This window comes from Gossypium hirsutum, chromosome A11 (assembly GCF_007990345.1).
Source record: "Gossypium hirsutum isolate 1008001.06 chromosome A11, Gossypium_hirsutum_v2.1, whole genome shotgun sequence".
NCBI lineage: Eukaryota > Viridiplantae > Streptophyta > Magnoliopsida > Malvales > Malvaceae > Gossypium > Gossypium hirsutum.
The window spans coordinates 3,876,604-3,900,369 of record NC_053434.1 but is presented as its reverse complement, the minus strand read 5'-3'; the positions used below and the strand labels follow the sequence as shown (position 1 = coordinate 3,900,369).

Here is a 23,766-nt window from a genome sequence, read left to right as displayed (position 1 = left end):
CATATTATCCACAAAATTTTAACATAACTAATTAACTTTTTTTTTAAGTACTTAAACAAATTTATTTGACTTGACTTGACTTAACTTGAATAACTAAAAATTTTTAAGAAAATTTGAAACTAATTTTTTTGTGCTTAAATTTAGGAGATAATTCTTTTTAGGGTCGGAGTTGTTTTATAACGGAGTTAGTGTTAGGGTTTCAAATTTTTAAATTTTTTTGGGTTGGAATCGAAGGAAATCTCTAACACGACAGAGGTCATTAATGTCCAATCAATTCAAATTAATCAAAATAATTTCAGTTGATTTTAATAAATATTAAGTTATCATTTTCGTCTGATATCTATGCTAATATGATCGGTGATTATACAAAAAGAGAAATTTTGAAACAATTAAAAGTCATCACTTGTCATTATTATTTATATTTACTTAAATTACATTAATTAATAGATAAATTGAGAAATTAAATTTATTTATATAAAATCTTTATATGAAAAATTTAAAATTTTATAATAATTATTTTATCTTTAATTAATTTAAATTAATATTATATAAATAACAAATATAAAAATTTATTTCTTGTATATCACTTCCTAACTTTATTAAGGATTTTTTTTAGTCAACGCACCATTTTTTTTACTTTAAAAATATTTTTTTTGTTTTTGTAAAGACAAAGAAAAAAATAATTTCTCCTGTTTACTCCGTCGACGAAGAATCAAATTATCACTATATTTATTCATTTTTCTACTTTTTCTTCCAAGTGCTTTTTTTCTACTAATTGGAGCTCTCCCTCTACCACACCATGGGGATGGTCTACAGAGTTCATAACTACTCCTCTTACTACAAGATGCTTACCTAGCTAACATTTAGATCCGGCTCTATCCAAATTTTTCTGGTTCACCCCAACATTTCCCACCTGTCTAACTGTTGCTGAACAGTTTTTAGACATCAAACGGTCCACGTTCAAATCTACCTATTTTGCTAAATAATTTCTCATATGATATATATATATGTGTGAAAAAAACACCTATTCCCCTCTATTTATTTATTTATTTATTTATTTTTCACTTGTTTTTTTTTCCTTTTTTTTTCCATTTTATTTTTCTTCTTTCATGTTTTTTCTTTCCTTCTTCCCTACAACCATAGTCAACTCATGTCCCTCCATCACCAACAAACCTACAAAACTTGAAAAGCATCACAATTAGAGAACCAAGTGTTGTAGGCCAATTTTGGCCCAAATACAACCCAATTACCCAAACTCCTTAAAACTCAATACAAAACAGCCCAATATCTAACCCAAACCCGAATGGCCCACTACAACCCATTCCAACCTAATACCCACTCCAATTTCATCAGCCCAATACCTAAACATTAACCCATCAGACCCACTATCAAAACTCAAACTAACCTAAACAATTAAAACCCAACACCAGCCCAAAACAGTGAAGCCCGGTAGGCCCAAGATTCTAAAATATTTTCTGGCGCCGTTGCCCCATGTGCGCGACCACTTAGCCCCCACGCGAGCTGTCAGACCACTTCCTCCTCTACCCGAGACCCGGCACTGCCCATACCATCTGACACTCCCACCACCAGCACCGGCCATGCCCTGCAAAAACAACAGACATACAAAGCAGAAGCAAGAATAGCAAAAAAATAATAACAAAGTATGTAACAAAATAGGCTATAAAAGCCGAATAGAAAACTGAAATGGGTCTTCCTTTTTCTTCCTTGATTCTTCGTAAACATCGAAAGAAATTTATAGACTTCAATAAACAGACAATAGTGGTTGTTCAAACAAACGAGGAGTAAACGAAAAGGTTGCATTTTTTTCTCTTTATTTCTTTCGATTTTTGCATACATATATATATATATACACATTTCTTTATTTTTTTATTTAGTATAAACATAAAATATAGTACAAAAAAAGAATACAAAAAAATAAAAAAAAGTAGAATCGGCGAAGGTCCGGTGACGGACCGGTGACCGGCCCCCTAGCCGGAGCTCCCTCTCCCTCTCCCCTTCTCTCTTCTTCCTCTCCTTTTTTTTTTCTTTCCCCCTCACCAAATGATTTTTTTTTTGTTATTTTAGGCCTTATATAGCCCTCCAAAACGACGTCGTTTTGGGGGCTACACTTAAGCCCCAAAACGACGTCGTTTTGGCCATGCCCGACCCATCCGACCCGACCCGAGGATCCGCGTGTTTTCATTTGAATGGGATATTTATGCGCGCAGTCCTTCCGCTTTTCTGATGCTTCGCAATTAAGTTTTTTATGGTTTTCAATTCGGCCCCATGATTTTTTGAAGTTATCAAATTAGTCCTGTCAATGCGTTGCGTTTAGAGGGAGTGGAAATATTGCTGTTTCGGTCCCCCCAACGTTCACACGCGTACAATTAAGTCCCTTTTCTTTGTTTTCATTTCAAATTGGCCCCACAACTTTGTTTTTAATTTAATTTTAGTCCTTTTTTTCGTTTATTTTTATATCTTTATTAAATATCCTTGTTATTTTTATATTATTAGCATTATTAGTATTACTATTATTATTATGTATTAGTATATATTTTTATTATGTACGTGTATACATATATATATTTTCATATTTAATATTTTTATTTCACTTTATTTTAATATTTTATTAATATTATTTTGTTTCTTTTATATTCCAATGTTATCATTATTATTATTATTATTATTATTATTATTAGTTTATGCTTTGTTATATATTTATATATTTATAATACGTATATATACTTGATATATTTGTATATACCTAGGTAATATTATTACTAGTTTTTTTTAAATACGTATATATTACCTAAATATTTTAGTATTATGTATATTCTTCATGTATTATATATATGTGTTCTTAATACTATACTTTATTTGTATCATGATTTTTTATGTTCTCTTATTATATTTTAATATTATATTATATATTTATATATACATATATCTTTTATATATATTATCATGTATATATTTTAATATTATCAGTTATATATCTTTATACTATAGGATTTCTAATATTATTATTTATATATATATATGTGTGTGTATAAGTATGTGTATAGTGTACAAAATAGTTTTCTTATTATTATTATCACTTCTAAGGTACGCATGTATTGTATATGTTCTATATATGTTATATATATTTTTAATATTACTAGTTATATATAGTTCTTATACATTTCCAAGTACATATTTCTATACCATTTTATGTATATATATTTTAAATACTATATTGTATATTTTTTTTTTCTTAGTACCACATTACGTATATATCACGTATATATTTATTTTTACCCGTATTGTATTTGTTATTAATTTTAATACATTTATTTTATCATACGTATATATATATACCTTCCTTATTTGTATCATTTGTGTATGTCGTATTATTGATTCTGTATTTATTATTTTCCCTATTGCTACTTATTATATTATTATTTGGTGTACATACATCTTTTACTATTATTAGTATAAATGTATTTTCCTTGTCCATAGTATTCCTAATATTATTGTATATGTTCAATTATACTATGTGTACTTGTATCTAGTACGTATATATTTAGTAATATTGCACATATATGTCTATTAGACATTATATTTCCATACATCATGTATATATGTCATATATTATATTTTTGCATATTTATATGTTACCTTATATTATTATTACTAAATGTACTTTATATTTGTTCATGTTTGGTTTAATTTCTCTTTTAAATATTATTATTACTGTTTTGCTACTGCTCTAGTATTATGTTAACATTTTTCATTGATAATGACATTGTTTGCATCTTTGATTTATTTTAAATTCTTATTTCATGAATATCTTTTATGTTTTAATTACTAATCGAGGCAATATATCGATTTAACATTAAGTCGTAAATTTCATCGCTATGTTGGATGGAATTTGTCGGCTCGTGTTAAAATGGTATATCCTTCTCAAAAATCAAAAATTGAAAGTTCTCGTCTTTTAAATCGGATCACGATTGGAATTTAAATTGAACTAGCCTTCTTGAAAATTAAGACAACACACGTTTAAAAGATACCAATTTTGGGCGTCGCGAGGGTGCTAATACCTTCCTCGCGCGTAACTGACTCCCGAGCCCTACTTTGTCTCTGATTTTAACGTAGACCTAAACTCGACCTTCTTTTGTTTTAAAAATAAATTTATTAGGTGTCCGATCACACCTATAAAAAGGGTCGGTGGCGACTCCCCTCTTTATTTCCGTTTTTCAGTTTATGTTTCAAAAAAATCAAACTTCAATTTTCAAGTTTTTAATAAATTGCCACAATTAGCGACCAAGCTAAAATTTTTACGTCGCTACACCAAGAAAGGTGGGTAAAGAAAGAAGAAAAATAGGAAAGAAAGGCCCATCAAGTTTTGGCTAATGAGTGATTGGAGAGGTTCGAAATATTCATTGGAGAGTCCTAACGGCAATGATCCAATGATGAATTTGACATATCAGAGTTGTAATATCGAAAGGTTTAGGCTTCAATTTCGTGGAGCTTTTTGGTAATCTAACCATTAAAAATAATAAGGGGAAGCAGAGGGAGAAAAACATTCTTGTGCTCTTTTCAAGCTGACTAGAGAAAGTTGATCGGCAATGGAGGGACATGCGACGACTAGGGGTATGGGGAAGAAGTTGAAGAGAGAAGAAAACAAAAACAACAAAAACATAAATAAATAAAGGAAGAAAGAAAAAAAATAAAAGGGAAAAAGATATTGTTACGTCTTTGTAAAAAAAAAAAATTATAAAATATTTAAAATGTTCCTTAAATTCACAGTATCTCTTTTATAAATATTGTTCGTAATTTCAATTTCTTATAAACATTGTTCCCTAATATTTAAATAAAAAATTGTTTCTAATTTTTATTTTCATTCAATACGATTTAAATATTGTTCCAACTTATTGTATTTTTATACAATTTTTATGATTTTTTTATATTTTTCACATTATATATTTATATTTTCTACATATTTTAGATTTAATTAATTTATATATTTATTTTTTATTTATAAGAGACGGTTTGTCATAATTTTAAAATATCACATCATCATATCTTATTATTATTAGAAGAAAGAGGTTAATTGTATCATAAAATAGAAGTTTAAGTACTATTTTGAAAAAAAAAAGATAAAAACATAAACATGCCTTGATTGAGAAATTTTCTTATTTATTTATGGAAATCAACTTTCTTTTTTTTCTAAACCCTAAGTTAAGTGATTTATTTTAAATTAGAATTTCAATTCTAATATTTTACATAATAACATATAAAATTAAAATTAAATTAATCTAAAAATATAAAAAAAACAATATTGTCTATAAATCATAATATATAAAAATATTTTTATTTAAAACAATAATGAAATGATTGTTAATGTCTTGAAAACAAAATTAAAAAGATAGTTGTGGATGATAAAATTGCTAATTTTTTTGAAACAAATTTAAAAAAAGTTCCTAATAATCCAAAAAAATATCTATTTATTCCATGTTTTTATTTTATTGTAGTATTTTTTATTATCAATAAATATATTTTTAAAAATTAATAAATGGAAATGGATTTATTTTCTATGTATTTGGATCAAGTTTAAATTATGGTATCCACATTATTAATAGGTTTTATCTGAATACCACTCCTAACCCAAACAAGATTAGGCTCAAACTATAAAGCGGATGATGATACATGTGACTATACCACAAAAAAAAAAATTAAAAGTTATTCCATTTTTTTCCAAATATTATAATAAGATAGTATTAAATTTTATTGAATACAAATTTTAAAAAATAGAGTTAATAATAAAATATTTGAAGGACAGAACTACTTTTTATTAAATATTAAAAATTTTTTCCTCTCATTTTTCTTTTATTTGACTATTAAAACACGAAATAAATAAATAAAAGTGAGGGATTGTAAACACCCTTTTAATTTTTTTCTCGATAAAATATATAATTGTATAACAAAAACGTGATACACCCTTAATTTGGATTATCTTTATAAAACGTTGATCTATTTCAAGGCGGAAAGTTTAATAAAACTAACATTATCGGACATGCATGCGCAGCTGGGGAAGACGATGGGTTTTCAGCTGCTTCCGTTCTCTATTTTTCTTTTTTTCTGGGTCTTGTTTGCTTTTGCTAACTGTTGGTTTCCTTTATTTCGTGGGATGTGGTAGTGCATTAACGGGCGGAGCACCCTAAGTGTGTTTGTTTTGACTTCTCCGATAAATGCTTGTAACATATTCAAAAAAAAAGTTATAAAAATATATTTTATAGAATACTAAAAACTAATATGGTTTATCCCGCTTTGCATTGAGTTAGTTATTTGTTTCTATCAAATTATAAACTAAAATTTGAAAAATTAATGTAACACCCTTGACCCGACTTAGGAGTTTCGGGTAAGTTAAAAAGTGTTATATTTGATCACCAAAATGATCGTGTAAAGTCATTCTTTTGTTTGAGCTGGATTGTTTGAAAATTACTATTTTATTTTTAGAAAAAACATTCATTAATCAAACTAACTTTACTTAGCAATTCAATTACAGCATTATTAATGAGAAATTTTGAGAAAAATAGTTAAGTTTTAAAAAACTTATTAAAACTCTTAAGTATTTTGCAAAAACAATGAAAAACAATAATAAGAATAATAAATTTCTAAACCAATTAGCATTTAATTATCAAAGTATTAACTATCATGCTTAAAATTAAAAAGCTAAACAATCCCAACCTAAGATATAGAAGTAAGAAATAATTAATAATTACAACCTAAAAACAATTTAAGAAAACTTTAATGGAAACTTTAAAATAAAAAATAAAAAAAATGAGCTACTAGTCCGAGTGTTCATTCGATGCCATTTCACTTCCTAGTTTTTTGTGCTACCTGAGAGGTAAGAAAAAGGGGGAGTAAGCTTATAACAGCTTAGTGTGAGTCTAATTTTTAAATCACTACATATAATCGTGCAACAATAAAAACATTCAATTTATAGCATCTGAGCAAATTAAGTATAATGAAAGGAACATTCAGTAACCAGCACTGTATGTACAGATTATGTTCATGATACAATGCAATTATGAATTTTAAATTCTCACCCATCCATCCTATTCGCCCTCGAGCATCGCTCGACACACTAAAACACATGTCAATAATTGACCATCCCGGGTTTCCCGGTGACAATGGCCGCTCACTTGTCATCTGTGACAATGACTTTTACTACAATAACTTACCATTCCAGTTTCCCGATTTCGATGACATTGCCACCTAATTCGTGCAGTATTGTCTTTCGTTGTGGACTTAAATTGTCAATTTCTCCTACAGAACTCCTCCATCCTTCATACCTGATTTCATGTAATTGTACACAAAAATTCAGCATGTCATGCTATTTACCAATCAATAATCAATTTCTATGCTTATCAAGCACATTTACCTTTCAATACAGTGTATGAATTTTCATACTAACAATCATTAGCATGTATTTATGCAATTAATTCATATCAATTTCACATATGCAATTCTTTATGCAATAATTTCACATATACAATTTTTTTCATGTGAATTAACATTGGGATATTAACATGTTTAGTTCGGTTAACACATACATAATAGGTTCATATGTAGGGTTCGCACATATAGGGTTCACATAATATATATTAAGAGATCGAATACTAAATCATACAAGGGTTTACATATGGGTTCGCATTTAAAGTTCGCACATATAAGGTTTGCGCATATAGCTTTCGCACATGGGGGTTCACATATAGTTTGCAAATATGTGGGGTTCACATACATATGGCTCGCATATATGGGGATTCACATACATAATGGTTCGCATATATGTGGGGTTCAATTTTGATTGAAAATTGGCTTGGCTATGGAGAAGAAAAGAATATGAACTTTGAGAGTTTTGCTTGAAAAATTCTCCATATAAAAAATCTAAGTTTTAAAAAGATTTTCTATTTATAAAATTATTTTCCCTATTTGAAATAGGTTTTATGATTTCATTTAGGATTAGGATTAATTTAAATTAAAGATTAAATTAAATAAACAATTTTGGGATGGTCTTTTTTGAAAATTCAGTACTTTTATGAGGTGAAAATAAAATATTTTGGCTAAAAGGTGCACGTGTTTTAAACTTGGGACTTATGAGTAAGTTAAGACTTTACTACTGAATCAACAAACTTATTCTTGTTAGTTCCTTAACAAAAATAATTTTTAAGGCATTCAAAATTCTCCTACCTTATGCTTTAAAGAAATAAAAATTTAAATTTAATTCCTATTTCTTCTAAGCCTAATTTTGGGAGTGACAATTAAAATATACTTTAAGCAAGATTTTCAGAACTAAATTGGTTATTGAACTAGTCAGGCCACTATTCTGTATGGTTTAATTGAATAAATCATTAAAAAGAAAAATGTTTTAAAAATTAAAAACCAGTTCAATCTTGCTTTTAGCTTGGTTTAACATGTCCGTACTAGTTTGTAGGTTAATTGATTTGATACCTCTTTCTGAACCAAATTGATACTCTGACTAGTTCAGTGTGGTTCAAGCAACCATGACTCGAAGTCTCTACAGTTCATAAATTTGAAATTTAGTCCTCTTATTTTCATTTTCAAAAATTTAATCCCTCAACTTTTTGGATTTATAAATCTATTTTTAAATTATATATAACCACGAAATATTTTAATTGAAAAGTTAACGATATTAACTATTTGAACTAATTAATTACATTATAAAAATATTAAACTTATTAATAACATTATAAAAATTAATTACTTTAAATCTTACTTTGATATAGGTATAGACATCACGGGTTTGAACCTTACTTTAATATATAGGTATAAATATCACCGGTCAAGTAAAACTTAATGGGTTGAAAATATCAACAAAATATTTATTTAAAAAAATTTATGATGATTATAAAGGAATGGATGTTCAAGTCTTTTTAATATTTTAAAACATGATTTTCGTTTAAAAATAAAGTAAAAAAAAAACCTAAAAACAACATTTTTTTTTAAAAAAGGTGATTTGTACAAATTATGGTCCTCTGTTTGTTTGGGTTTTTTTCCACAAGGGGTTGACTAGGTGTTGACTTGAAAAGCCGAAAATAGAGAATGTGTGGAATTTGCATAATTCTATATTCAGCCCAACTTTAATAGACAACTTAGGCCCACTCCTTCGTCAAAGTCTCCTCTTCATAGTTCAAATACGTTTGGGAGGTGGAAGCAATATAGTCTTTGGTCTAGTATTAGAATTTCTAATGACTTGTATGTTGAATATTTTGTGAATGTCGATTTAATTGCTTTCCCTTTCTACCCTAGTAAAAAAAATTTAAAGAAGGTAAATTATTTTTTAGAGCTTGAACTTGACAATTATTTCTCACACGAGGTATTAATTTTTTGGTCTAAATTAGTTCCTGATATTTCTTTAGAAACCTTAAAGTGCAGACTCGATGTGAGAATAATTTTCAAGTTCAAGTCCGAATATGAGAACAATTGTCCAATTGAATGATTAACTTGGGCAAAAAAGGTTCAAGTTTCAATATGGGAACAATTACCTAACTTAGGCCCCAATATAGAAACAATTATCAAGTTTAATGATTATTTTAGACAAAACAAAAGTTTAAACCCTAATGTTGAAGTTGTTACCAAATTTATGTCCCAAATAATTATTTAGAAGGGATTAAATTAGTAGTGAGATTAATGTCAATTAAAATTTTGAGTAAAATTTTTTTGTTTCACTTGTGATTCAATCCATTTACATGTTGCACTAGACATTCTCAAATTATAATTCTCATTTTAAATTAGTCCCTAAACTTTAGGTGTGTAAATTACATCTCCAAGTTATAAATGTTATATCAATCATGTCCTTCCATTGTTGAAACCATTAATTTAACCATTCAATAACATGTAAAACCTTATGTGATATAATTTGAAATGAAAATTAAAAAATATATAAAATATTAAAATATAACTTTTAAATTTAAAAATTAAAAATAAAGTAAACCCAAAAAACAAAAGTGAATGATAATTTCTAGAAAAGGTTTGAAAACCTTATAATCAAAATTTTTAGAAAAAGAAAATAATTTAAGGCGTCTAAACTAGCAAAAATAAAAAAATTTGAGTAAAGAGTACTCAGCAAATCTAGAAATAATGTAGTGATATAGGCTTTTCAAAATCCAACTCCCTTTCATTTGCGAAATTTCTTTTTATTTTCAGAAAGTAATTTCAATTATTTATGTTTTTGAAAACTGGAAACCATATATGTTAAATTCAAAAATAAAAATATTAAAACAAGTTTGATACCTATTTTTCATAATAGAAATATGAGAAATATTAAAATTAAAGATGTAATATTAAAAAGTGTTTAATTCAAGATCATTTCACTGCTTAAATTTAAATTTAAGATCCATTGTTTTTAATATTTCTAATTATATAAAAGTTTCTAAAGAAAATAACTTATTTTTCTCTAAATTTCAAGTATTTTTATTTTTCAAAAATCCGAAAATAAAAATAATCCCTATTTTAAACTTAAAATTCACTTAAAATTTAAACCCCAAATGAATCTTCAACCTGGATTTCAAGTATAATATCGGTCCACCATGCTCTGCCGATGCTTGGTGTTGCACATCAACGTAGCTATTAATTGTTTCCTAGCTTTGGACAAACACCATAAGCTCTAGTGACTGCTAATAACAACATTACCATCCATACTACCCAATTGCCACCATTCAACCAGGAGAAACTGTAGCTACTAATTTGAGTTTGAACATTGTTCCAAAAACAGCCAATCATTATTAAAAGAAAAAAAATGGTATAGTCACAAACAATACCAAACAATTTCCCATTGGTTTTGCCCCCTCTTTCATTGGTTGCAGTCATTGTAAATCCGTCTCTGTACAACCCATTGTGGACGATGGATATGACAAACAATTTACCGACAGCCCTGTGATTTTTGGTCGACTGATTAATCTTCAATCTACCGTCATAATGCCAATAGATTCTGTTGGCTCTTTCAAGGCAAGTTTAAGCATTGCTATGCCACCGTAGCATTTCCAACTTATAAGAGGCAAACTCGAACAATAATTTTGATATGTACATTCTGTATAAAAATCTAACTGCATGGTTTAATCTCTCTACTTCGCATGTAGGCTAAAAATTGTGATGGTAACTCTGCTAGAAGTTCTTGAACAACAGAAGGCCCGTCTGCAAAGTGAAAATCAATTGTTATATAATCCCAAATACAAAACATTTCCGAAATATCAGAGTGTGTAGATGACTTACTTTGTACATCCCTAAATGGAACAAATTGAACGATATCACGGGAAGCAACACGTCCGGTTGAACTTTCTAGTCTTTCCCCCTTGTCTGCATCCAAAATCTGTAAACGAGACCTGGTTAGCATTCTCCCTCTAATGGATATAATTGGGGTGATATAAAATAACAAGTACCTCCATTTCTTTGAAGTCGGCTCCTCCAACACCAACTATGAGAATAGACAATGGGAGATCCGATGCTTTTACAAGGGCATCTTTGGTTTCTTGGAGATCAGTTATTACCCCATCCTAGAGCAATATTAACAACCATCAGAAGCAGTGGCAAAATTAGCAACCTTTTTCCAGTCAAGAATACAAGATCACATGCCCAAATGTTTATATGAACTTCATCCAGCTGCTAGGAAAAGCCATCCTTTTTTTTTTTTCTATATCTTACCGTGATTATCAACAAAACAAAGTATTTTTTAGCATCATTTGCCAGGGATTGGCTGGCAATCATAGCAGCTCTGTTAATCACATGCCCAAACAGTGTTGGCCCTGCAAGAGACACATTAAAAAGGGCACTGGTGTAGGCCATCATAATTCCTCCAATTCCTTCAACCTGGAGACAACGGTACTTTGTTAATATTGAGGAACAGAGAGCACAACAGATAAGTGTACAAGATACAGAAAATAGATTGATGCTAGCAACAGCTTACCTCACAGTAGTTACTGCTTCCATTCAAGTTGAAACAGTGAGAAACTGGACCATCAATGGGCCGTGCTCCAAATCCCCAAGCTGGAAAGCGCTTGTCTGCATCATAAAACTGCAATACCTCTCCGACCTCATAGATTGCCTGGTTTAAAGATGCGCAACATTTTCTTAGGTACATGAAGAAAGAAAAGAAAAGGGAACTAGTGAAGGGATCCATTTCTTACTTTCTGGTATGCATTCAGCCGTCCTGATGGATCAATGTAATGCAAGGAATCTGGGAGCCGGGGATTTCCGTTTGAAGCTGATAGACCAGAAATAAGAATTAAAAAAAAAGTACGAACGTATTATGGTACTTCTGCTGAACTGGGACATGCAGCCATATCACACTTCAACTAGTTTCAGATTTATAAAAGTAAATCCTAAGGTCTTAAGATGCAGAACTGCAGCAACATTCAAACCTAAGACCTATATACTTACAGCATGTTTTAGGTGATTCACGCTAAAAAAATTGTTAAGCTAGGGGGAAATGGAAACAGAGAGAAGCAAGAAGCGATAATAGCAGAAGTGTCCTTAAAAACTATTTGTTTAATTCACTAAACTATCTTCATCTAAAAAGTTCGCTGTAGTTCAGATTTTATGTTCATATTTAACTTCATTAAAGATGTGGCATGTTCTGTTGTTAAACATAATAGGAAAAGACAGAAAAAGAGACGTGCTTAATAGTTGACATAAAGGATTGCAACTGGCAGAATGTTAATCGGTCAAATATCCATTATAAGAGTAAACAGGAAAGTACCAGTGAAATCAATAGCAACCATAAAGTTAAGTTCAAAACCCGCAGCTAGGTAATCCAGGAAGGTATATTGGACTGTCTCAGAATATTTTTCCACAAAAAGCTTGCTTTTTAAAGCCTACATCATGATTAGCAAATTAGTAAAATAAAGCTGAAAAGAAAGTTCACCATGCAATTACTTTCAGTTGAAATAGTTAAACCTTGTTCTGGTTATCATGCCCAACCGGAGTTGGCAAAAATAAATTTTCTCCTTCCCTTCCAGTATGAAGCTTTTCCAAATCTGCTAATGACTTCTGGACTTTTCTGATAAACCACACCCCCCCCCCCAAAAAAATAAATAAATAAATAAAAAGAAGCTACATCAGCAGGTGTCTAAAAGAAAAGAAACATAAGAAAGTAAGATCTACAATTACCCAATCAGATCGTGTTTGCCATTGCTGTTGAAGTTAAAACACTCTATCACTAATGGACAATCCTGCAAGTTCATTTTGAAAATGACAATTCAGAAAATAAGCAAGAAACAGAAACACAGCTTATAGACAAATGCTTAACATCAATGACGAAACCATCTACACATGTTAAGCAAAAACCAATTCCATGGTTAAAGATCTCTGAATTTTGAGCAAGATCAGGATTACAAACAAGAAGAATAAACAATTTGATGGGAAAAAAAATGGTTGTTTCCAATAAGGCATGTCTGAGCACGATCAAACTTGCACTGCTATGTAAGAAATTAAAGAAATAGTAGATCATTGTTAAAAAGTATAAACAAGAACTTGCTATACCTTGCTTCCCACTTGTTGAATATTTAAAAATACCGGCTTCCATGTTGGGTTGAGATCATTCTTTGAGACTTCAGTTTTACAGACAGGAATAGACATTCCACTCTCAACGACTTTTGATATTACCAAAAAAGGATCCTGCAAGACAAGTCCAAAAGTAAACCAAAAGATAACTAATATTCCTGATCAAATACGAGAGAGAAACTGAAATTAGCAATGCCTACGCTTTTTGAGAAGAGATCCTTAGATTCCAAATTTAAACACTTTAACGTCATCTCTGCTGTAGTCTTTGAGCTAAAACATTCTTCAGCATGCACAGTAAGCTTTCCTTGGTGTTGGGAATGAGTTGATGGGACAGATTCCTCCCTTTGTACAAGATCCAAGATTAATGACCTGTTTGGTTTGCTTACAATCTGTAAGATGTAAAGATTATTTGAAGATTAACTATATTGAAAATTGTAAAGTAAATGAAATTAAGCATAAGCTGCAAAACAGCAAGCGAAGAACATTTTATTTTATTTTAAACCCAAGTGTGTTCAACTAAAGTAAGGCATTCCATTATATTATAACTTCGTATTCAAATACCCTGGTTAACAGGGACAGGCACTAGATAAGGAAAGACAACTAAGAAGATACTTGTCTATACCTCTGACAATGCACAACTTGCTTCACCTAGAGATTGCTGCTCCTCCAGCTTAAGCATCTGTGAAGGAGTGAAAGTTATCAACCAAAAATTTCATGCTTGTATGCTCTATTAGGAGGGTAACATTAGGAGAAATGTTGTAAATTGGGTTCGTTAACAAAGTCAAATCATATTTCCAAATAAAACAAATGTAAATAAGTACGGTAAAAAACTACTTCAGAGAAAACAAATCCCAAACAACTAGAACAAATACAATATATATCCATCAAGTTTAAGGAGGCAGAGTGAAGAGGAAGGACAAGAAAAGGTAGCATTAATCAAATATACCTTTACTTCGACATTATGAAACTGAGTGTCAATATCAAAGACACGAAACCTGAGATAATGGAAAATCAAACAAGTTCAATTACAGTGAAACAAATCAAATAATCATTTTGCTGAACCCAAAAATATGATTTGAAGAATAGAACTTACAGCAATATTTGGACAATCTCAAATTGGTAAGTAATTGTATACTTTGTTATCCATGTAGGATTCAATGAATTCAGAACTACTTCAGTACGAAATACTTCTGTAAATGCTCCATCTCTTTCTTGAATATAAACCACCACCATAGGATCACTCTAAAGCAAACAAAACTTATGAGATATCAGGCTAAGTTTTTTGCAAACAAAATACAATTCTTGTGACCAAAGAATAAAGCATGAGTGTGAAGTACATAAATATTATTAGTTAATACAAAAACTGTAAATGAAAATGTTGTAAGAGGCCAACTAAGCATTCAAACAAAGCTAAGCAGAGACTTACTTTTGATGCATGTTAGATTTACCAATCTGTCCATATCAAGTTGTTACCTAAAGATTCAATCAAGATAATGGCTGTATCCATAGAGTTAGTGTCATGATCCTTGGATTCATCAAGCTCATATTGCTTGGTAATGAAGGAGTTTTTTAAGTATTTAGCAACATGAGTGCCTTGCACATTTTATCCTTGAAACATAGGATGATCCATAACTTTTAGTCAACACTACTACTCTGACAGCTAATCACACAAGACCACACCACACCCTTCTTCGGTGCATGGTGAGCTAGCATCTTTTCATTGGTTGCGTTAAATGCACCATTTAATTCTAACCTATCTATATGGCATCTAAGTCTAGGTTTAGTGACAGACTTTCTCCATACAATGAGACTTCTTGCCTTCAACTCCCCACTTCCCACTCCTCGAACCTTATTTCCTAATTCCATTTATTCAAAGGCATCATTAAGTCAGCGCACATAGAAAACACCCTCCAAAAATTCTAATACCAGCTATCAACTAATACAATATCATCGTGTTGCCCCTTAAGCTTAGAATTAAGAACTTTTTTTCGAAAAATATTTACTGACTTTTTTTTTTTTCACATAATGTTAATTTCAACAACAAGGTCAAATATGGTACAGCAAAATTAAGGCACTGAATTTCTTAACTACATCATTGCTTGTAGAGTTAGCGTCAGTTTTGCAGTTCATTCATATACTTACATACCTTGGAGAACACATCCCGGTCTCGCAAACTCGTAGCAGAAAACGATAACTGCAAAACATTGCGCAGAAAAGTCAATGAACAGTAGACAGTTCGCAAAGAAGATGATGATGAAGAAGAAAAGCTCAAAATTTAGAGAAAATGAATCAGAAACCAGCTTATCTATTCAACACTATCAAAATCAAGAACTCCAAATTTAAATACTACAATACCCAAAATTTCCTACTCGGTAAATCAATTAGCCAATCATCTACTCGGTAACAAAGTAGATTGGACCTTATATTCTAAGCAAAAACTAGGCACTCTATTCATCATCACAGAAGTAACTGACAAAAAAAAAAGAAAGAAAAAAGGACCTCGATCTGAGAGAAGATGCCGTGTATGCCATGAGACTTGAAATACCAATCAGCAGCGTCGTTTTGGTTGCTAGTGGAAGTCGACGGGGCGGTGCCACCTATAGCCGTCATCCCGCCGCCAACGTCCGAGCAGCAATTTCCCATCGCTAACTATACTCACTAGCTCTGTTTTCTCAACTCGATAAATGATGCCTATGCATGAACCGAAAAAAGAAAAAAAAACAATGGAAAAAAAGAAGAAAATAATTCAAAAGTGAAAAAGAGAGAGGGGGGGCTGAACTGGTTTTTTTTTTATAAATTGAAAATTAAAAATTATGGAGACTAAAGTAAAATACTTAGCTTCTTTCAAGTTCTTAGACAATGTCTGGAAATGGGCAAATAGCCCACATTCTTTCTTTTTCCAAAATAAACAGAAAACGCGTTTTAGGTTAGTTATACCTATAGAGCAACTTTATTTTTATATTTTATGTTATATACATAAATTATATAACTATATAATATATTTTTAAATCATTTTATATATTTATGCCAATATATTATTTTTAACTTAAAAGAAAAAAAATTTTGTGATTTCAAATCACTTAAAAAGTTCAACGTGTTTATTAGTCATTATTATGAATTATCGGTAAAATTTATGCTAAATTAATTAAATATGTCAAAAAACTGTTTATTGATTTTTTTTAGAGAGTATGTGAAAACACTTCAGTTGGTGAATTTTTTGATAACATATCAAGGAAAGTACACTTAATTAGACGCGATTTCTATAAAATTTTCAAAAAATCACACATTCTCTAAAAACAATTTATCCTTGAAATTTAAAAAAAAAAATCTGACTCATTTAGCTAATTAAAAAATTCTTTTAACTACTTTAGCCTGAGATTTAAATATAAAATTATTTATTGCGAATAGGAAATACAATTTGATAAATAAGTTGAATATAAAAATACATGCAAAATAGAAGAAAAAATAAATTAAAAGAAGAAAATGATATAAAAGTGTTAAAGAATCAACCTCGTAAGCAATGAATCAATGAGCATAGAAGATATGAGTTTGCTTAAAGAATTGGATTGGAATTTCCTTGATATCAAAGCATTCAAAAGACAACTTCTTTTTAAAAAAAAAAAGGGTTCTTGACAGCTTATAATAAGTACATGGACACGCTGTCTTGTGTTTAGCATCTTTTTTAAATTTAATATCTACACAAAGAATAATTATAAAATGACTTATAGATTATATAAAGTAAGTAAGGTCTCGTCGATTTAAGTTGATCCCTTCAACGTAAGATATGATTGAATATTTAAAATAGGGTTTATATCATAAATGGGCCTCTCAATTTTATCAATTTTTGTCAATGTAATATTCGTGAAAACACCAGATTTTATTTAGAAATTAACCAACATTAAAAAAACCAAATTTATTTTTAAAATATTAAATACTATACATTTATATAAATTATGCATTTCATGTTTAAAGTAAATTATTTATTTTAATTAACAAATTTCAATAGTTAAATATATATTAATATAAATAATATTTTATATCGATATAATAGATATATCTGATCTACTCAAAAATTAAGTATAATTATATTAATAAAATCAATAATTTAATAATTAAAATATTAATTATAAAGTTATATAAGACGATTTTAATTTTACATGATTCCTCTCAAATATTTTATATATAAAATTTAGAAGTCAGCATTGTTTGTTAATGGCATGGCATTCATGGTAATGATGCGGGCTGCAGGGGGGAAAGGTGGCACAACTGCTCGAGAGTGCTGACCCCACCATTTTTCATCAAGTCAATCCCACCAATAAGAGGGGGGAGTAGTAAATAGTCTATATATAGTTGGAGTTTTGAATTTTTAATTTGTTTTATTTTATATTGTTTTTTTATGCAAATGTTTTAACGGTTAAAGCAATTAAAATGTGTATTATAATTCAGATTTTTCATCTCATAAGTATTTAATTGTATAAAAAAACTTCATGAATATTTTAATATTTCCAACTTTAACGTGTAAAAACATAATTTGATAATAAAAATGTTTTACTCTATCGAGATAACTAATCATTATATATTTTAATTTTTTCATTAATATTATATAATTTATTATTAAAGTATTATCTGCATAAAATGTAATTTAAAATTATAAATTATTAACACTCAAATCAACACAAACCAAATAGATAATTAAACTGTCAGAATAATTAAATTAAAACCCAATTAAAACGTTAAATTATGTGGGTTTTTTTACAGTGGTGAGTAAAAGGAATCAATTTTCCGGATTGAAGTACATGCAATACATGAAGGTGTAAGCATGACATGGGAGAAAGGACTCAGCCAAGTAGAATTAGAATGTGACAGTGCACTTTCAGTAACACCCCCAAATTTTATACCGTCACTTGAACAGGGTTACAGAACATTAACATATCGAACAAATTACGAATAACTCACAAATAGTTAACATACAAAATATAAATTTAATCCTTAAGTCCCTATAATGGACCATTGAGGCCCAAAACACGTATTAGAAATGGATTGGGACTTATCCAAGTGCTCGGAGAATTTTCATAAATGTTTTAAAAAAATTAGCTCAATATAACCTCATTTATATACATCTAAACTTCCCTGCAATTTCAAACCGAAACCAATCCAATATCAATGATATAACCAATTCAATTCATACATGTAAACATCTAAAACATACCAAGATTAGTACTAGAATTTACTATATGATCATTCATACCATTATTCAAATTAAATTAAAAGTTCTATTCAATTATCAATTCAAACATAATGTTATATATACCATTTCATTTATTTAATTTTTCATTTACCAAGTTAAATCATCACATATTATCCTTACAATCCAAAACCATATTAACTCAAAATACAACCTAGGTGCATGCCACATATACCAAAATAAAATATACATCACCAAGGTTGCTGAAATCAGGATTGGTTCGGATGCTGGACTAGATTTTGACTCTTACTGACTTACGCACAGAAAATAACCATACGCTGAGTATAGACATACTCAGTGGTATTACTATAATTCAAACTATAATAACAATAATGAAATATAAATATTAAACATATAAAATTTGAATTTTCTCAAATATTAACTCATTCTTAAACTTCATTCGTTAATAATAGTAACACAATATCAACTATTTATCAGTTTCAATCAAATATCATAGACTTCAATTTTCTTCACTACATCAACGTTTAGTTCATGCCTTTCATTTTCAATCTCAATTTCAATCCACAATTTAAATTTCTCATTTCAATTTTTCACTCTATTAATAGACCCGGACTTTGGCGGATACACGGATCCAACCAAACACACTAGAATGGCACCCAGTGACTCATCGGATAGTTCGAAGTAAAGTTGGCACCCAGTGTCTTATCGGCCTAGCCGAAGTAAAGTGGTACCCAGTACCTCATTTGTAATAGCCGACTTTCAATGATGTCGAAAATAGTTGTTCGAGACCACTACATTCGGAAAATAAACTCATAAATTTATTTATTTAATAATTGTGAGCCAAATGTGATTTTTGAGAGATTTTTGAATTAGTAATTTGTGTTTTATAAAGATTTATTAAGTCAAGAAATTGAGGAAAACAGGTATCGAGACCTTGATTTTATCCGTAAATATTTTTATAAATATTTTTATAAATATTTACGGAGTATCAATAAGGTAGTAATAAAATTTCGTCAGAAAATTTTAACGTTTGAGTGGTTAATTAAATAAAAAGGACTAAATTGAAAAATGTGTAAAAGTTACTAAAAAGATTAAATAGCTCAATTTTCAAATGAGGAAGGACCTAAAGTGCAAATAAGCTCAAAAGAGATATTTTGGGCAGCAATAGTTGAGAAAAATCAGGAAATAGGTGAAATAAGGGTAAAATTGGAAAATTGCCAAAATTAGCTAAATAAAAATAGGACTAAATGGGAATATCTAGAATTCTCTTCATTTCTTTTCATATTCATTAGCTGAAAAACAGCCATGGAAGAGGGTTCAAGCTGGTTTTCATACTCTAGCTTCATGTAAGTTTAATTCTTGCATTTTCCTTTAAATTTTTATGTTTTTGGACTTTTATAATTGGGTCCAACTTACTATTTCTTTAGTTTTTGATCCCATGGCTAATTTTTAAAGTTGTTATGGATGAGTGCTGGAAGCATATGATGAGTAAACATAGAATTGAAGCTTTAATTTTGATATATGATGATTTTATCAAGTAAAATTGATGGAAATTGATTTTAGAACCTAATTGTTAAAGAGTTTGGAAATAAGATTTAATGCTAAAGTTCTAATTTTAAAGGGTTATAAAGTAGTTTAAAATGATAGAATAAAGTATTAATTGAGAAAAATTATCTCAATTGATGGGTTAATTGATCAATAACTAAATTGTATGAACTGTGAAATTTGGGGCAAAATAGAAATTAACATTTTCCACTAAAACTGTTTTGGACAGCAGCAGTAGTCCAATTTTGAAAAATCACAAAAAAATTTATAAATCAAATTATAGGATGAATAAAATATGAAATTAAAGCTTATTGAGTCTAGTTTTTTATAGAAGAAACGATGTAAGCAATGGAATTGTAAATCATAAGATATAATAAATTTTGTGAGACAATATCAGAATGATTTTGGGTTCCCCTATTTTAACTTTAGAAAATCATAAAAAGTTGTATAAAAACAATTAGGGGCTTAAATTTATATGTTTAGAATCCTGAATGAGTATATTTTCAATATAAATAAACGAAAACATCATTCAAATTCTGTATGAGGAGATAATTATTTTTTAGTGAATAAGGGTCGGAACTGTCAGACAACAGAATAGGGGTGACTTTAAAGAATAAACTGTACTTGTTGGTAAAACAAAAAATTCTGAAATTTTTATGGTAAAAAGATACGTGAGTCTAGTTTCAGGGAAAATTAGTGGATCTTAATTTGGAGTTCTGTAGCTCAAGATAAAAATAATTTAGTGACTATGACACGGGTGAATAGCTTGAATATTCACATAAGTAATTAGTGAAAATTATGGATAAGGTTACTTACAAGTGTGTTATTTATACTAAGGATGTGGATGGAGAGGGGGAGGAGGAAAAATATATGAATGACTTGTGTATAAATTGATCACATGCCCGATTATAAAACGATAAACGTTGAATTAGTAATGATATAATGTTTTATTTCAAATGTTCGTTATTAAATTGTAAATATTGTAAAAGTATGAAAATTGAATTAAATGTTCAAATTGAGTAGAACGCAGGGTTGAGTACTTTCGTTCATTGGCTAAGACGAATTAACGGAAAAGACCATGTTTGGACCATGTCAACATGTGATATGTGATCCGTATAAGACCATAGTTAGGCTATAGCATCGGTATGATGTGATTATGTGCTTTTGTGTAAGACCATATCTAAGATATGACATCTGTAATAGCCTGAATTTCAACGATGTCGAAAATAGTGGTTCGAGACCATCAAATCCTACAAATGAACTCGTAGATTATATTATTTAATATTTACGAGCCAAATGTAGTTTTTAAAAGATTTTGGAATAGTAAATTGTGTTTTATAAAGATTTATTTGGTCAAGAAATTGAGAAAAAGAGGTATCGAGATCTCGATGGTATAAACCGAGCCATAAATATTTTTATAAATATTTACGGAATGTCAATATAGCAGTATTAAAATTTCGTTAGAAAATTTTGACGTTTGGGTGGTCAATTAAATAAAAAAAATTAAATTGGAAAATGTGTAAAAGTTGCTAAAAGAATTAAATAGCTCAATTGTCAAATGAGGAAGGACCTAAAGTGAAAATAAGCCCAAAGGAGATATTTTGGGCGGCAATAGCTGAGAAAAATCAGGAAATGGGTGAAATAAGGGCAAAATTGGAAAATTGCCAAAATTAGCTAAATAAAAATGGGACTAAATTGGAATATCTAGAATTCTCTTCATTTCTCTTCATATTTGTTGGTACCATTTTTTTGGATGAAAATGGGGTCGACTTGGGTTTTGAAAAAAATGAAACAGGAGTCGCCACCAATCCTTTTTATAAGGTGTGATTGGATCACCTCGAAAAGCGGTCGTTTTTAATAAACGGTTTGATTTTATTAAAACAACAAGTTTGGTCCGCGAAATTCAGAAAACGGGTTCGGGAGTCGGTTACGCACGAGGAAGGATTAGCACCCTCGATACGCCCAAAATTGGTACCTTAGTTGATTACTTAATGTCTTAATGTCGAAAATTGAAAACTTAGAAGAATTAAAAAAATACGATCCTTGTATTAAAACGTTGAAAATTTTCAGGAAAATGGGCATATTTCACATTATTCGAGAAAGAGAATCATATCCAGTAAGTTAGAATACAATGTCTCGAATTTTCGATACGCGAATGAATGCCAAAATTTTATTTATTTGAAAGATATTTTATTATCCCAGGTTTAGGAAAGGGGTCGTGCCCAGTAAGTTAGGACACGATCTTTTCTTAATTCCGGAGATCATTTAAAAAAAAAACTTGAGTTTGAAAAGATTCGTATATTTAGATTTATTGTGAAAATCGAAACCCAGTAAGTTAGGGTACGATATTCTCGAATCTAAACACGAAATATTATTAATTCAAAACGAACTTGTTATATCAAATAAAATGAAATACGAAAATCGTAGGAAAAATACGAAAGCCAATAAAATCATAATGCACGCAAAACTGTAAGAATAATATGGACAATAGGAACAGTATAATAAAAATCATACTTACAATAAAAAAAATATACAAATAAATTAAAATATTTATTCAAAATAATAAAGAAAATTAAATAAATAAGCAATAAATACAAAATAAAATAATAGTAAGGAATAGAAATATAATACACATATATATACGTATGTTGAAATTATAAAGTATAAAAATACATATAAGCAGGTATTAATGTGTTTACGAAAATGAAAATATGGATATATACATATATATATACAATTAAAAAAATAGAAAAATATATAAGTACATATAAGTTGTAAAATAGGTACGTACGTATATATATAGATTATAAAAAGGTGGGTATATATAGGTATGTATTTAAGTTAATATATATATGTATATAACATAAGTATGTATGTATACGGAAAATATGAATCATATATGTAAATGAGTATGTAAATATATATATATATATGTATATTAAGATTATAAAATGAATAATAATATATATACAGGTATATGTGTATATGAACTAAAATATATAAAGTAATATATATGTATATGAATTTAAAAAGTATATAAAAGATATATTTTAAATTAAAGATTGTATGTAAGTATGTATATATATTTATAAAAATGAAAATATGTATATGGATATATGGATATGAATATAAGTTGTAAAATATATATAAAGAAAAAATAAGCGTACGTGTAAGTTATAATATATATGTATATCATAAAATATATGTACATGTATATATGTATATATCGAAATTTGAATTAAAAAGATAATAATAATAATAATAATAATAGGACTAGATTAAAACTGAACCAAAATTTCCGGGCTAAAATAAGAAATAAATTAAGGTACGGGATCGAATTGTGATACGCGCGAAAAAAGGGGGGACCAAAATGGAAAATAAGCCAAAGCCTCCCAAAACGCTGCACAGTAATGGACCGAATTGAGGCAAAAATAAAATTTTGTGGTGAAATT

The 23,766-nt window shown here is 29.1% G+C and overlaps 1 protein-coding gene across 2 annotated transcripts; it reads right to left on the bottom strand.

Moving 5' to 3' along the window:
- Window positions 1-10,541: 10,541 nt before the first annotated feature.
- On the bottom strand, window positions 10,542-17,090 carry LOC107912063 (protein BONZAI 1). 2 transcript variants are annotated; one of them, XM_016840105.2, is made up of 16 exons: window positions 16,063-17,090; window positions 15,710-15,757; window positions 14,657-14,805; window positions 14,510-14,558; window positions 14,186-14,242; window positions 13,764-13,952; window positions 13,543-13,677; window positions 13,171-13,232; window positions 12,958-13,060; window positions 12,761-12,875; window positions 12,189-12,265; window positions 11,969-12,106; window positions 11,707-11,871; window positions 11,445-11,558; window positions 11,278-11,374; window positions 10,542-11,199 (listed from the first exon to the last, which is right to left on the bottom strand). In XM_016840105.2, exons 1-16 carry the CDS (start codon window positions 16,204-16,206, stop codon window positions 11,108-11,110), a joined length of 1,734 nt encoding a protein of 577 aa, XP_016695594.2. In that variant the 5' UTR covers window positions 16,207-17,090; the 3' UTR covers window positions 10,542-11,107. The 2 variants fall into 2 exon arrangements, with proteins under 2 accessions (XP_016695594.2, XP_040936566.1); XM_041080632.1 differs by having other exon boundaries at window positions 15,706-15,757; window positions 16,063-16,466.
- Between the last annotated feature and the right edge of the window lie 6,676 nt (window positions 17,091-23,766).

Bases quoted from the DNA above. Each gene is read 5' to 3' on its own strand.
- LOC107912063 (XM_016840105.2), bottom strand. From the start codon at position 16,206: ATGGGAAATTGCTGCTCGGACGTTGGCGGCGGGATGACGGCTATAGGT. The intron at 13,953-14,185 runs GTATAGACAAGT...TACATCTTACAG, and splicing joins CAAGTTGTGCATTGTCAGAG to ATTGTAAGCAAACCAAACAG. The intron at 11,200-11,277 runs GTAAGTCATCTA...TTCACTTTGCAG, and splicing joins TCCATTTAGGGATGTACAAA to ACGGGCCTTCTGTTGTTCAA.